The sequence below is a fragment of the Phyllostomus discolor genome, chromosome 4 (assembly GCF_004126475.2).
Source record: "Phyllostomus discolor isolate MPI-MPIP mPhyDis1 chromosome 4, mPhyDis1.pri.v3, whole genome shotgun sequence".
Classification (NCBI taxonomy): Eukaryota; Metazoa; Chordata; class Mammalia; order Chiroptera; family Phyllostomidae; genus Phyllostomus; species Phyllostomus discolor.
Genome location: NC_040906.2, coordinates 196,875,556 through 196,889,782, shown reverse-complemented (window position 1 = coordinate 196,889,782; position 14,227 = coordinate 196,875,556). Strand labels below are relative to the sequence as shown.

The window sequence follows — 14,227 nt, the reverse complement described above, 5'->3', positions numbered from 1 at the left end:
CAATAGCAAAACAACAACAAGATAAAACACCTAGAAACAAATTTAAGAACTGTGTAATCCCTAAATGAAGAAAACTTTAAAATACTCTCAAGAGACAGAAGTTCTGAATAAGTGGAAAAGCAAAATATATTTTCAAATAATAAGACACAACGTAAACATGCCCAGTCTCCCTGTGTTAATCCAAAACTTACTATAAATCCAGTAAATAGCAATAGGGTTTTCTGGGTGTGTGTGTGGGGGAGAGGGGAACTGAACGAGCAGGGGTTTTAAGTTTCTACGAAAAATTAACAAAGAGCTAGGACAACTGGGGGAAAAGAATAATAAGAAGAGATTAGATCCTACCAAATAATAACATAAATATTATAAACTAGTTATTGTGTATTGCACATTGTATTACTTATATGACTGTACATTAGATAAAATGTATTATATAATTACATATTAGTTTACACATATGCAAACACACATATTTAATTTATACATATTTAATGTGTAATTTGCTATGTACCGAAAGACACAGATCAAAGGAACAAAATAAAAAGCCAAAAAGGAGGTCCCTCTAAAAATAGGGATTTATTACATAATAAAAATGACACTTTGGTGTTGAAAAGATGAATTATTCTATAAACGTTGTTGGAACAATTTGTTAGCCATCTGGAAAAAATGGATCCTGGACAGTAAGATAAATTTCAGATGGATCAAATATTTTAATTTAAACAGCATGAATTACAACAAACACCCTGGTAAGAAACCATGGAGAAAGCTTTAAAAAATAGCTTCAAAGTAAAGAAGATCTTTCTAAGAGTAACACACTTCACAATGTCACTCAGTTCCTTGCTCAAGAGGCTTGGTGACTCGAGCCTTCTGTGACGAGTTTTCTCAAGTTCTTTGTGTGGCCCCAAGACTCCCCGTGATCTGGACCCACCCCTGCAGCCCCCACTCACTGCTCTCCCAAACACATGCTCACCAAAGCGAGCTTCTCACATCTCCTTTCCAGAGCAGGTGCATTCCTGTTTCCACTCTTCCAACTGAATTCATTGATTCACCAATCCCTTCTCTATTGCCTTTGTCATTCTCACTTTTTTAAAAAAGATTTTATTTATTTACTTTTAGAGAGAGGGGAAGGGAGGGAGAGAGGTAGAGAAACATCAATGTGTGAGAGATACGTTGATCAGTTGCTTCTCACATTCCCCCAGCTGGAGACCTGGCCCCCAGTCCAGGCATGTGCCCTGACTGGGCATTGAACTGGCAACCGTCTGGTTTGTAGGCCAGTGCTCAGTTGACTGAACCACACCAGCCAGAGCATGATTCTCATTTTAATAGAACTTTTTATCAAGATCATTGTAGATTCATAGTTGTATGTGCTTTGAACAAATAACAGTGATACTATCATAATAATGTCAATAGCTTACATTAAATGTAGGGAAGAGAAATAAGAGTTTTAAGCAGTGGATGACAGTGTCAGGTTTGCCCACGGGGCGCTTTGACAATGGATAGGAAGGAGATGAGCTGGAGACAGGTTGATCATGCACGCGGCTTTTGCAGGTATCTGCGTAAAAAGCGATGAGACCCTTATTGATGACCACTGACAGGGACTGACCTGAGAGAAGTTAAAGGGACAGAAGCAACAAGTTTTGCAGCCGGGTACTCTTATGTCCTGCCTCACACCCTCCCGGCCACTTTCTACTCCAGCCACGGCTGCAGCCACAAGATTCTCGCAGAAGCAGCCTGAGAGCAACCCTGCCTAGGCAGCTAGACACATCCCGTACTTTCTGTTCCCGGTGTGACACCCATAGAACCCATGTGGCACACGCGTGCACACAGCCTAGGTGACAGGGAGGTAAGGCTCTGTGGGACAAACCGGACAACCAAGGAGGAGACGAATGGATAAATGTTCTTCTGGGAGAATCCCACACTGTCCTCAGAGCGTCCTACCAAGCTTGAGTCGTAGTTTCCCAGGAGTGACCAATGTGAGGACACCCCTCTTTATTGTCCTTCCCTGTTTCTCTCCCTGGTCCTCCATTTCTGGCATCACTGGCCAAATTCCAACACCCTTTATCCAAACCCTTGCCTCAGGCTCTGCTTTCAGGAGGACCCCAGGCTAAGAAGCTGGCTAGGGTGGTTGGGGGTTGGGGAGAGAGAGCAGGCAGAGACGACTCCAGAGGCTGGGCAACAGACCAGGGCGGGTACCGTTCACTGATCACAGAACTCAGGAGCAGACGGATGTCTCCGTGTGTGCTAGAGGCAGGAAGCAGGAGCATATGCCCGCCTTGCCACAGCTGTTCCCAGCACAGTACCTGGCACGCCGTAGGCGTTCAAACTATACCGAAGTGGTACGTGCAAGTGGGGAGAAGAGACAAACATTACTGGTGGTCTGTACACTTTGCTTCTGGGGGCTGGGCTGGGTGTCGCCCAGGGAGCAGTGATGGGTGGGGGCTAAGGTCATAAAAGATCAGGTCCTATCATCAGAGAGAATTACATTTTCATTAAGAATGTAAGGCCTATACAAACATGAAATAATGGGAAGGATTTATGAAGCAATATATTAACAAGTCAAAAGTAAATATAATCCACAAGGAGCTCTAATTACCTGCAGAAATAAAGATGAGCAGCAATCGAAGTCGGCTGAGGCTAGCCTTATCGACTGGCTTTCGGTCGCGTCTGTTCATCTTGCAGGGCTGTTACCACCAATGGTCAGATAGGGAATGCTCTCATTAGATCTGAGATTTACTGTCATCAACGTTTCTCCCATCTCTTATTGAACTTGGTAAATTTGTTTTGCACATCTGCTGATTCTTTCTCTAAGCCTCCCACAGGTTAGTTTATTTCAACAACTGGAAGTGATTGTTTAAGTTTGTAGGGTGGCCAAGGGGCAGCCATCTCACTATAAAAGTCACACCAGCACTACCTTCCTGTTTAATAGGAAAGGAGTATAGAAACATTTAGCTGAACGTTGATATAATTCCATTGCTTTAACTTTGCAATATGAAATGCTGAGCTGAGCTATTTGTCAGACACTTATTTGTCATGCAGTTGAGTAACTGAGTTGACAAAGAGGGTTTTGGGTCAGAGAAACGGTGGCCCGTGCCTAGAGGCGGCACAGTTCTGGAGCGGGCTGTCCCCTTTGTTCCTGGCTGCCTTCCTAGAAGATCAGTGGCCATGTCACATGGGATACAATAGAAATTCTCATTAAATTCCTGCCAACCACATGCCTGGACACTCATTAGTCAACCATGAGACAGAACTCGAGTGGTGTGCTAAGTGTGCTCTGTAAAAAGAGCTGATTATGCACCAGGACCATCCCAATTTGCAGGCTTGTTATTCTGTAACTTTCGCAGGCAGTTACATTTGTAACTATTATAATGAGCATTTCAGGAGATCAGGAGTCTGTAACACCCGTTTCTGTGGAAGATGGCCCTGCACCTCCGAGGCACCCCACGTGCTTTTGGCTCCCCATCCCTCGACTCCCATCCAGCTGTTGCCTTTTAAGGACGTGGTCACGCTAACATCCACTTTGTGCTCTGTGCTTTACTATGGCGACAGATGGTCAGCCATTCCCTCTTCTTAGTTTCTAGCCTCCTGGTAGTCAAAAGTATTTAGTCATACAGGGATGTATGTCAAGAAAGCAAGGGAAAAAAGGACTTAGTCTTGCCCTTCAATTTCCAGCCATTAGAGGGCAAGGCTGCTGTAGCGAACGGATTCTGAGAGTTGTTTTGCGAGAACCCGAGAGAAGCACGCAGTTTTCCAGTTGCGCGCCACCTACTCCAATTTACATTCGGTAGAAAAACTGCCAGCTTTTTCATGTTAATATTGACATTTTCATAAGTACTTGCAATTAGAACTCAAGCTGAGATTCCAATAAATCTCTCAGATGTCTTACACTTACTTTTCCTGTCTGTCTTCAGACTTTGCAAAATATTTTTAAGAACATGTTTGGAGGTCATTCTGCCTTTGGGGAGTTTTTGCTGTGTATGCTAAACAGCTGAGAGGAGGGAAAAAAATTACCATTTGGCAAAGCAAATTGAGGACAACGACAGAGGTGTGCCAGGTTTTGAAAAACAAGTATAGGGTCTGAAATGTAAAATTTTAACCTATATAAATAAAGTCTTTAGTTTTGCACTTTATATAAGACTTCATAGCATCTTGGTAAGTAAGTTCTCTGACTGCATTTAAAGAACATTATTTTGAAGAACATTTCCTGGCTGCAGGAAATGTAAAACATAGTTCTATTCACCTGCGTCTTTTGATTGAGCATTTATATGTACTTGTATGAACTGGCCTGCATTTAGAGTGACACATGTCTTTTTGAATAGGTGGCAAAGAGATTCCAAATGCCTCACCGACCAAATAAAAATACGGCCTCATGCTGAAATATTTCATGTACTGAAGTGCTTACCTTCTCTGGTTTATTGCCAAAAGCACAGCTTCCTAAAGTGAGATCTTAACTGTACAGTGGAATGTATTCTTTGACTTCTGAATAATAAATATTATCCACTTCAATTTAGAAGAAAACCTGACTTAAGACATGTGCAGAGTGCGCATAAATACAAGAAATCTTACATTGTATCTTCAAACTTCTTTAGTGACATTTATTTGCACATGCCTACTAAAGGCCTAACAAATAGAAAAGGGGAGGGCAAATACAGCTTTTCCCAGATGGGCAGCAGATACAGAAAGTAAGCTTCCAGAAGGTATTCAGGAGCTGTGTCCGTCAGTGAGAACGGCTCCTGCTAGTACAGCCAGAACTGGTTGTGTTACTCCTCAGTAGTCCTCCACCTCAGCTACGCGTTGACATTACTTCAGGAGCTTTAAAAATAACCCCAAAGCCCAGGCTGTACCTATGACCACTTGATCCAGAATATTTGGGTGTGGGACACAGTCATACGTAGTTTTTAAAGCCCCCACCACCCCCCACTCTCGGTGATTCCATGAGCTGCCAGGCTGAGCACCACCACCACCACCACCACCACCACCACCACCACTGCCGCCGCCTTGGTAAATAGGAGCCACCGTCCCAGCTGAGCCCCAGCGAGGAGGCAGCTGCAGCCGGGCCGCTGACTCAGTGAGGGGCGGGGGGCCCCGGGACGATGAGCTCAGCTGACAGGTGGCCGCCAGCAGGATGCACCTGGCCCTGCTCTGCAGCCCTCGGGTTTGATGCCCCTGACGGGACCTTCCTCCGAGAAAGCAGGTCAGGCGAACCCGACTTGGCAGCCAGCAGAGCACTGTTGCTTCCCCTCCTTGGGACATCTGGAGAATTGCTTTAGCAGCCCAAAGCGCCTGGCCGGCCTCAGCCCTCTGTCCCAGCCAAGCTGGGCTGTTCGCTGTGGAGCAGGCTCAGTCGCTCAGGCTTTTGCCCAGACACTGTGCTTACTGGGTCCACTGGACCCTGACCCGTGCCTTCAGCTGCTTGTCCATCAAGGACGAGCTCCCACCTGGACTCGGAAACCTGCCCTGAGGACCCAGACTCCCACTGATTTCCTTCCTTACCTGAATTCTCAGGTTGTAAGTGTCTGCACCATTTATTTTATTTTATTTCTTTCTTGCTACTTCAACATGCCCTCCAACCAATGTCAATCCCTGCGCTGCAGAACAGAGCCATCGTCCCTCTCCTTGTTGGCATTTGACCTTTCAAGTCTGGGTCTTCCGTGGCTAGCCAGGCAGTTAGCCACTGGGAGGGCAGCGAGGGGCCTTCCACTTGTTGGTAAGTGCTCCCCCAGCCTGCTCTGCCCCCGCCCGGAGCTGCTGCGGGAACACGGTCAGTGCTCCGTACATCGGGCCCCCTGATGTACCTCGTGCCGGGATCACATCAGTAGCCTCCGACTGACCAGCCACCCATATACACGTGGAGTCCTTCTCTACTCTGCATGTTGTAGCTGAAGTATTGTTTTCAAAGCGTGAAAGTTTGGGGATCCCATGTAAATGTGCCCCCTTGTTTTAAACCCTTCAGGGCCTCCCCAGTTCTCTTTCACAGGACCCGGGAGGTTTGCCCAAGCCCTGCCTGCCCACGTTATAAGGCACTCAGTGAGTGCTCTCCTTCTCCCTCGGCCACCCTGCGCCAGCATCTTTGCATCTTCTCCCCGTGCTCACTGTGCTCCCTCCTGCCACAGGCCCTTCGGGTGTGCGGCTCCCTATGTCCGGATGTTCTTCCGCCAGTTCTTTCCCTCAGATCTTGGTTCAACTATCACATCTCTGACCCATAGACTTGCCACCGGTCCCACTCTATGCCCGGACAGCACCACCTCTGTCTGCTTTCCAGGGTGTGATGCAGTCTCCATTGCGCAGAACACAAAGATATGCATTTGTGTGGTTTGGGGGTTAATGCCTGTTTGCGCTCTATGAGGGCAGACCCAGAATCTGTATTTGTTCCATATTTTATCTCCACGTCCTCCTACAGTGTCTGCCACACAGAAAGTACTAACTCCGTATTTAGTGAAGGAATGGATGTGGTAAATGAAAGGATGGATGAATGAATGAGTCACTAGTAGAAGGGGGAAAAAAAAAACCAAATGCATGAGTGGCCACTTGGTTTTGCAGAGCAGGGACAGGAAAGCCACAAGGTAGTGCCACTGTGTGGCAGCACAGCATGGTGGGAAGATGTGGGCTCTGCATCTGTGGATGGACCAGGCCAAGTCCGAAATGCCTGTCACGCTGACACTCTCGTCCACAGTCCGTCCCCTCAGTCCCTGCTGAGGAAGCAGTCCTTGGTGACACCATGGCAGGCAGATAATGGACCCCAGAGATGTCCCTACGCGTATCCCTGGGATGTGGAAATATGGTACTTTGTGTGGTGAAAGGAATTCTGTAGATGTGATGCAGGGGACCATCTTTGAAATGGGGAACCTATTCTGGGTTACTTGGGAGGCCCAGTCTAATCACAGGATTCCTTAGACGTGGAGGACCCTTCTCACCTGGGCTAGAGATGTGCGATAAAAGAAGGAAGGAGGATGCAAAGCATGTGGGACTCAACCCACCCCCGGTTGCTTTGAAGGCGGAGGAGGGGGAACACGTTAAGGAATGTAGATGCCTCTAGAAAATGGGAATGGCGCTCAGCCGACGACTGGCAAGAAAACAGGATGTCAGTCCTGCAACCACAGGACACAAATTCTGTCAACCACCCCAAAGAACAAAGGCGTGGGGCTTCCCCTCCTGCCTCCGAAGAGGGATCTGCTGTAATACCTGCACCAGCGGATGCTGGGAGGGCGGATGAGCCAACGCGGGCACAGCACGCTCATCCGAGACATGCCACACACGTGGCTGTTGCTCTTTGGTGGCCTCGCGGCTGGTGGCCGGCTGGTAGCACTCTGTTCTCTCCTCACGGAGCTTGCCACGCTCTCTCGCAGCCTCTCCTTTCCCCCCAAACCTCTTCGCTGTGTACCAAACTCCTCCAGCCTCTCCTCCTGCGACACCCATCACCTTCTCTGCTGGCTGGAAGCCCCCAGGACACCTGCATGTATTGCTAACCCCCAAAGCGCTCCTTGCTTCCAAAAACACCTGTGATGCTGCTTTCGGCGCACCTCAGGGATAGAAATCTCAAATACATTCCTCTCCAGTGGGGGCTCCTCTGTCCTCTGCAGAGCTCGCCCGGCGTGTCAGAGCGTCCCGGCCCCTGCGCACCGTTCCTCCCCGCCCCCGGGGGTGAGCCTGTGTGACTTCTGCAGCTTTACTGCGCCCACACCGGCTTCGGTTTCCAAGTAAATACACGCGGGACAGAGGCATGCCAGCAGGCGGGGATCAAAACGATCTCCAGCTGTTGGGAACACAAAGAGAAGCAGTTTCCTTGGAAATGGATTCCCGGGGGACGGGGTCTAGTGGGGCCAGCTGAGACCTCAGCAAAGGTGGAGCTGATGTTCAGGGCAGGGCCCGCCGCGGCCTGAGCCGCGTGGGAAGAACAGCTCCCGCTGGCTCCCCGGCGAAGAGCAGGCTCCCCACCCTCGGTAGGAAACACGGTGCCTGCAGGCCACATGGAGCCACCGACAGGGCCAAGGATGGACAGGTCGTGCCAAAACACATTCGGGAGAGTTTTAGCGTTCAGAGCACTTCTGTGCCGAGTGTCCAGTTTATTCTCCTGCCATTGCTATGACAGAGGCAAGGTGGGTCATATGGGCCCATTGCACAGACAAAGAAGGTGAGGTTCGCAGAGGCTGAATCGCTGGCCAAGTCACCCACCTAGTTGTGGCGGAGAAGGGAGTATAAGCGCACCATGTCCCAGGCCACTCTCTCGGCCTCCGCCCATACACCAAATGTGAACGAGTTGGAGACACAGAACATTACCTTTTCACCTTTGAAGATTTGGAAAACATAGATATTTACTTAAAAGAGCAGAGGATCCAAATCTCTTATTTGTTTTCTCAATTAAACATGGTACATTAGGGATAGAAGCAAGGCCTGAGTTTTTTTATTCACAGGACAGCCTCGGCTGGTCAGAACAGAGTGGAAATTTCCAGAAATGAGTATTTCACATACATACTTGCACAGCAAAAGAACACTCAAGGTCCCAAACGTGCAAGCAGATGGAAATGCACAGGCTTCTGAAAACCTTTCCTGCTCTGGACGGTTTCCAAGCTTCTCCAGAACCCAGTGGGCCAGCATGATTCACTGAATTCTTTATAAATTAAGAAGCTGTAAATTACACATCTTTTCTTTTAAACATGCATTACTTTCCATCTCTATAGCCAAGCTGAATAAATACTATCACCATGGCAGTTTTCTTTCTGGAAAAATCTCCTACCCTCTCTTCCTGCTCTTCCCGTGGAGGTCGTCTGGGGAAGGGGTCATAGGTTCAGGTAAGGAGCCCAACTTGACTTTGCTTAGCACTTGCCTCCTAAGGCTGGGGTTTCGGGCGAACACCTAGCCCCAGTCACACCCATGCAACCAACCGCCCGAGTGGACACGGCAGTGTGAGGAACCCAGTGTCTGGGGGACTCAGGGATGGGGAAACGGCAGTGGCTTCAGCAGAACGAGCTGCTCTCCCTTGCTCATAAATCACCGCAGTTGCTTTTCGTTAGCAGTCATTCCCTCTTTCGGCAGCGAGGTGCTGCGTGCCAGGTGTTTCTCAGCCCTGGAAGGAAAGACGCCTGGACTCCAGCTGGGGAGGAGGCTCAGGGGCCGGGACGCCTGCGAGTGTGGCTGGGCCCGGACCTGCCTCACCTGGCGGTTCTCTAACCCACCGGGGAGGCCACCGCCTCGGCACCTGGGAGCCGAGTTTCCGGCTCTGAACAGAGAGAAAATGAGTCTTTCCACAGTGCAGCTGCTGTGAGTTGAATCAGTAACTATTCTAGTGATAATTCATCTTAAGGTTATTTTTTTTGGTAAATACAAATGAAGAACGGTTTGGGAAAGAAATGGACACTTTTAGGAAATATAAGGAATAGCTTATATCAGCTGCTTGCATACTTGGAAGAAACAATGGCTATAACAGCTATTAGGGATGTACAATGTCAGACAAAATGGTTTTGCTCAAAAAGCGTGAAACTGGGCCCAGTCCTCGTCTCCCCTAACCATCCAGGAAGTACGACATGAAGCCCAAGGGGTCAGACAGCACAGTTATGGAATCAGGAGGCCTGGCTTCCACTCCCGGGGGACCCCGAGGCCACCCCTCGACCCAGGCCCCATCCCTGCACCTGTGGAGCGAGCTCCTTCACGACCTCCTGGGGCCCTGCAAACCCCAGGACCCCTTCACCCTTTTCCATGTTCTTCCAAACCACCCAGCATCGTGAAATGATGTTGTCCCCCTGCCCCTGGCCCCCTCCCCCCAGAGCAGACTCACAGGCCCTGGCCCTCTCTCAGCTGTATGCTAAGCAGCTCTGCGAGGCTCAGGGCCAGGAGCAGAACTGCCTGATTTTTGGCAACTGGAGAAAGCGAGTGGCTTCAGGGCGCTGTGATGTGGGATCATGTGAGTGTGTCAGTAGGCCTGTCTCGGGCCAGCCCCGTGACTGTGTGCGTGCGTGGGGTGTGCAGGGAGGGGCTCTGTGGCAAGGTCCCCGAGGGCGTGGTCTGCCCTGCCTGCCTGCTTGGGAGAGGGGACACCCTGCAGATCCCCTCTCAGGCCCTCAGCCTCCAGCAGGGCCTCACAGCGGGGAGGGGACGGTGGTCTCCTCACAGCTGCCCTGCACCCCACGGAGACACAAACAACACCCTCTTTTGAGGCAAACAACTGACCACCCAGGCCTGCCAAAATGAGGACAGACTCTGAAAGGGGACAGTTTTATTTCAAAGGCTTAATGGGGCCAAGGAGATGAAATAAAAAGTTTTATCTATTAAAAAAAAGGCAATAGACCTTCTTCTTCCAAATAAACAAACTATCCTTTGAACGAGAAAACAGCTTCCTAACAGGGTCAGGCTGGGGCCAGACTATAAAGGAGTCACGTGTCCCTCGGGCCCCCCCCCCACCCTGCTGCCTCCCTCTGTGGCTCTGGGGAGCCCAATGCTCTCCTGCTGAGCCTCGCCAAGGAGGGATCCCATGGGCTCAGCTGACACGGGCCCTTCCAGGACACAGTGCCCACATTCAGAAAGGGGGTCCCTGCTGATCTCTCAAAGGGTGAGATGCCAGTTGGGGAAACTTCCCTGGAATCTCTCAGATCCCACCAGAAATTTTTGAGGAGCTGGCCTCTACCAGCTCCTCAAAAATGTAAGTCTTGCCTCCCCTACCAACTTTCAACATTCTATGGACTTTCAAAAAAAAAGATCTAAACCATTATTTTCCTCTTATGTTTAAAATTTCTGTCAGCAGTGACTACAACTTCCTGTTTGTGTGAGTGTGTGAAGGCTACGCTCCATGAAGTCATTTACGGGATGACAAAACTCGATGGGGTAGAAAGACCTAGAGAACTGCCCCCCCCAACTCCTACATTAATATTCGGTTGCTGTCTATTTAATTTACTAAGGAGAGTGCGACTGAGGTCTCCAGCATTTTAGCCCCTCATCTGGGGGTACCAGGGACACAGATGGGACTCTGATCCTGTCTTGTCCCCCAAGAGCTCACAGACTGTTGGGAGGAGAGGAAAGAACGTAAGGCATTTCGTCACCCGGAGAAACGACGTGGCCGGCGCGGAACTCGGTGGGCGCACAGGAGAGCACACCAGGACCTCTCCTGTACAGCAGCCGTGTGGGTTGTGTGGTGCATTTACAACCCTGGGGTCTCCATCCCACAAATCACAGTGTCTACGGAGCCCCCTGGAGACTTCGAGTGGGAGGAGCCTCTGAGACTTCCAGGACAAGCGTCCAGATGTCAGCGACTTAGGGGTCTACAGAGGGAAGAAGGAGTCCCCACCCCTAGAAAGAAGGGGGAGCACTGCTGAGCATGATGGAGTGAGGCATTGCCTGCTGGGAGAAGGGCTGGGCTTTCTAGTGGGGATTCAGGGGAAAGAATCATTGATTCAGGTGTGTTCGGTTCAGGTCATTCGTGTTGTTTCCCAGCTCAGAGCAACTGCACTGCCTCCCAGGGCCTCATGTGGCCTGGTGCCTCCAGCCCTCCCCTCTCTCAACTCACCTCTGCTGCTGCCCTTCTTCCGTGCCCCGCCCGCCACTGCGTACCACCGTACCGTTCTCCGGGCTCATCTCTGAAGGAGTCACACAAGTCACAGGCCCACTGCAGGTCCCTGCTGCACTTGGAGGGGCTGTGCTCCCCTGGCTAACCGGGAAGCAGCTTCATCTCTCCTTCTAGTAGCTGCTCAGATGCCACATCTTCCAGGAACCCCCAGACCTCCTAAGAACAGCCTTCCCCCACCCCTCAGGCATTCTGGATCACCAACGGTCCCCCCACTTTCTCAGTTTTCACCCTCTGGCCAACTGTGAATTCACTGACATCAATATCTGAAGAGCAGGATTCATCAGACTCATTTCCCTATCTCCAGCTTCCTAGCATCTTCTGCTAAAACTTGGTTCTAACTTTCTCCATCCCGAGATCAAATCAGGAACTTTGAAATATGTTTTGAGTACATGGAATGTGCTCTACGCTTTCAGAAGATGGTGGAAATGCTGATCAAGACTCAGCAGAAATATAAAGATCATCTGGGTCGACAATTATTATTTCTCCAGCCAGTGGTTCTACACTATGCGTGCATACTCGTCACTGAATGGAAAATATACAGCCATGCTCGTAACGTGCAGATAAAAAAAAGACTACGATCATCAAATCTAAAACCACCTGCCATCTAAAACCATATGCCATCACATCACTTCACTGAAGTGTCAGGTAGCTGAGCAAATGTTGCGTGGTGAGTGAAAGGCCTAGGTTTTGCTCTTGGCGCATCCACAAACTATGGGCAGCGCTGGATGCCACACTTCTCTGCATCATCCAAAAATCTCCCACCCTCCAAATGCACACTTTTATTACATTTTTAAAAACTAAGCGAGGAAGTGGGAGTTTTGACATTGTACCAGAACTGTGCCGAATGCCACTCTTCCCTAGCAACCAGGACGCCGCTGCAGCCCCGTCAGCAGCGGGTGCGGGCGCTGTGCCGGTTTCCAGCGTGGGAAGGGACGGGCACACCGGTCCCTTTATGGCTTTCTCCTCTTTCTGTCTGTGCCAGCATGGGTCCGAGGGACCCCAAAGGGCTCCTCAAACACAGAGACCAGGGTTTCAGGCTCCCTAGCACCAGGCTCTCAGCTACCTGGTAAGCTTTGGTCAATTTAGGTCACAAAGAGGTGATGAGTGCCCCTTGCCATTCTGGGTTTGTCCCAAAGATGCACGTCTGCCTTCTACTTCTGTTACCAACTCGGTGCCCCTGAAGCAATGACCAAGGTCAAAACCAACATCCCCCTGGAGCTGTGGGTCCCAAAACAAAGTGCAGAAAAAGCGAACCATTTTTCGCTGAGATGACCTGATTCTGTTGTGCTGTGGTGGGAGGAGCCCTGGACTTGCAGTCCATGGGCCCCAGAGACCGTCAGCTCCTGCCTTGCTGGGCGCATGACTTTGGCACGCCCCCCCATCCTTCTGGAAGGTCTGGGTGCTTGCCTGAAACGCCCCTCCCTCCTGGGACTGCCACGGAACGGAGCAGGGTGACGTGTGAGAATACGCTCCGTGCCCTTCCTGGGAGGGACTGCTTCTCCCTAGGACCTCAATGCTAACAATAAAGACAAACGGGGGAAAACAGGGCGAGAACAGTCCTTTGAAAACATGCACTAGGGTCTGTGCCATCTGGAACGATGTGTCACCGGCAAAAACTCCTTCCCCGAGGAAGAACCCTCGCCACACAGGGCTCCGTGGGGGTGCCCTGGGAGTGCCACAGGCGGGCAGCAGGGCAGGGCAGGGAGCGGCCGCCCCTCCGATGCCTGCCGCAGGACTCACCAGGTAGCGCTCCTCCTGCCGCATGCTGGGCGTGCGGATCATGTGATTCTGCTCCCCTCGCCAGTCTCCAAACCGACGGAAGAAGTAGTTTGATAAGAAGCGGTTGACGGGGTCTCTGATGATGTTGATGTAGACAGGCTGGTCTCCTCCAAACCTGGCACAAGCACAGGAACACAGAGCCGGTGAGCACCGGTCACCTCTGGAGGAGAGGAGAGCCCTCTTAGACAGACCCCTCCCCTCTCCAGGTCCACAGATTATCAGCAGGTGAGCCCCTCTGCCAGGGCAGCAGTGAACAGCCCAGCCAGCAAGCAGCGTTTCCTGATCGGCTTTTTGTATCAGCACCCGCTGAGAGGCCGTGGGTTCCGCTCTGTGGGACAGCACTAGGAAAATGACAGCGTTTGTCACCGCGATGGTAGACGTCTTGTTTTCTCACTAGGTTGCAGGTTCCTGAGGGCGGACCAGGCTGCAGGGTCCGGCACAGACCGACCGACACCTGGCTGGTCCTCAGTAAAGGTTTGAAGTGGCTGCTAAACTCTGATTGTCTTTCGGGTAAACAGGACTCACCTCACCTTCTAATTCAGACAGCCTCAGGCGAGGTGCTCTGCACTGAGCGAATTAATACGAGTCAACACTTCTCAAACGTCCACTGTTTACCTTGCAAATGCTTTATGTGTCCGACTCACTGCAACCCCACAACACTTCAGTAGAGCAGAAACCATAATTATCCCCATTTGCATGTAGGGAAACTGAGGCAGGGAGAGAGTGAGTCACATGTGGCTGGGCCAGGACAGGGACGCAGGAGGTCTGGCTCCAGAATCTGTGATCTGAACCGTGGGAAAAAATTTTCTGGAATTGAGAAAAATAAGTGTGTGGGATCTCCTGAACACACAAAAATCAGTGTAGTTTTGCTTGAGTGATGGCAAGTGGGTGTAGATAAAA

At 50.4% G+C, this 14,227-nt stretch overlaps 1 protein-coding gene across 2 annotated transcripts in view; it reads right to left on the bottom strand.

The window, feature by feature from the left end:
* UST (uronyl 2-sulfotransferase) overlaps positions 1–14,227 on the bottom strand; it is a 266,013-nt gene that overhangs the window by 75,063 nt on the left and 176,723 nt on the right. For both annotated transcript variants that reach the window (XM_036024868.1, XM_028510379.2), the window contains exon 5: positions 13,289–13,442. In XM_036024868.1, the coding sequence (XP_035880761.1) occupies positions 13,289–13,442 (154 nt within the window). The remainder of the gene's footprint in view (positions 1–13,288; positions 13,443–14,227) is intronic.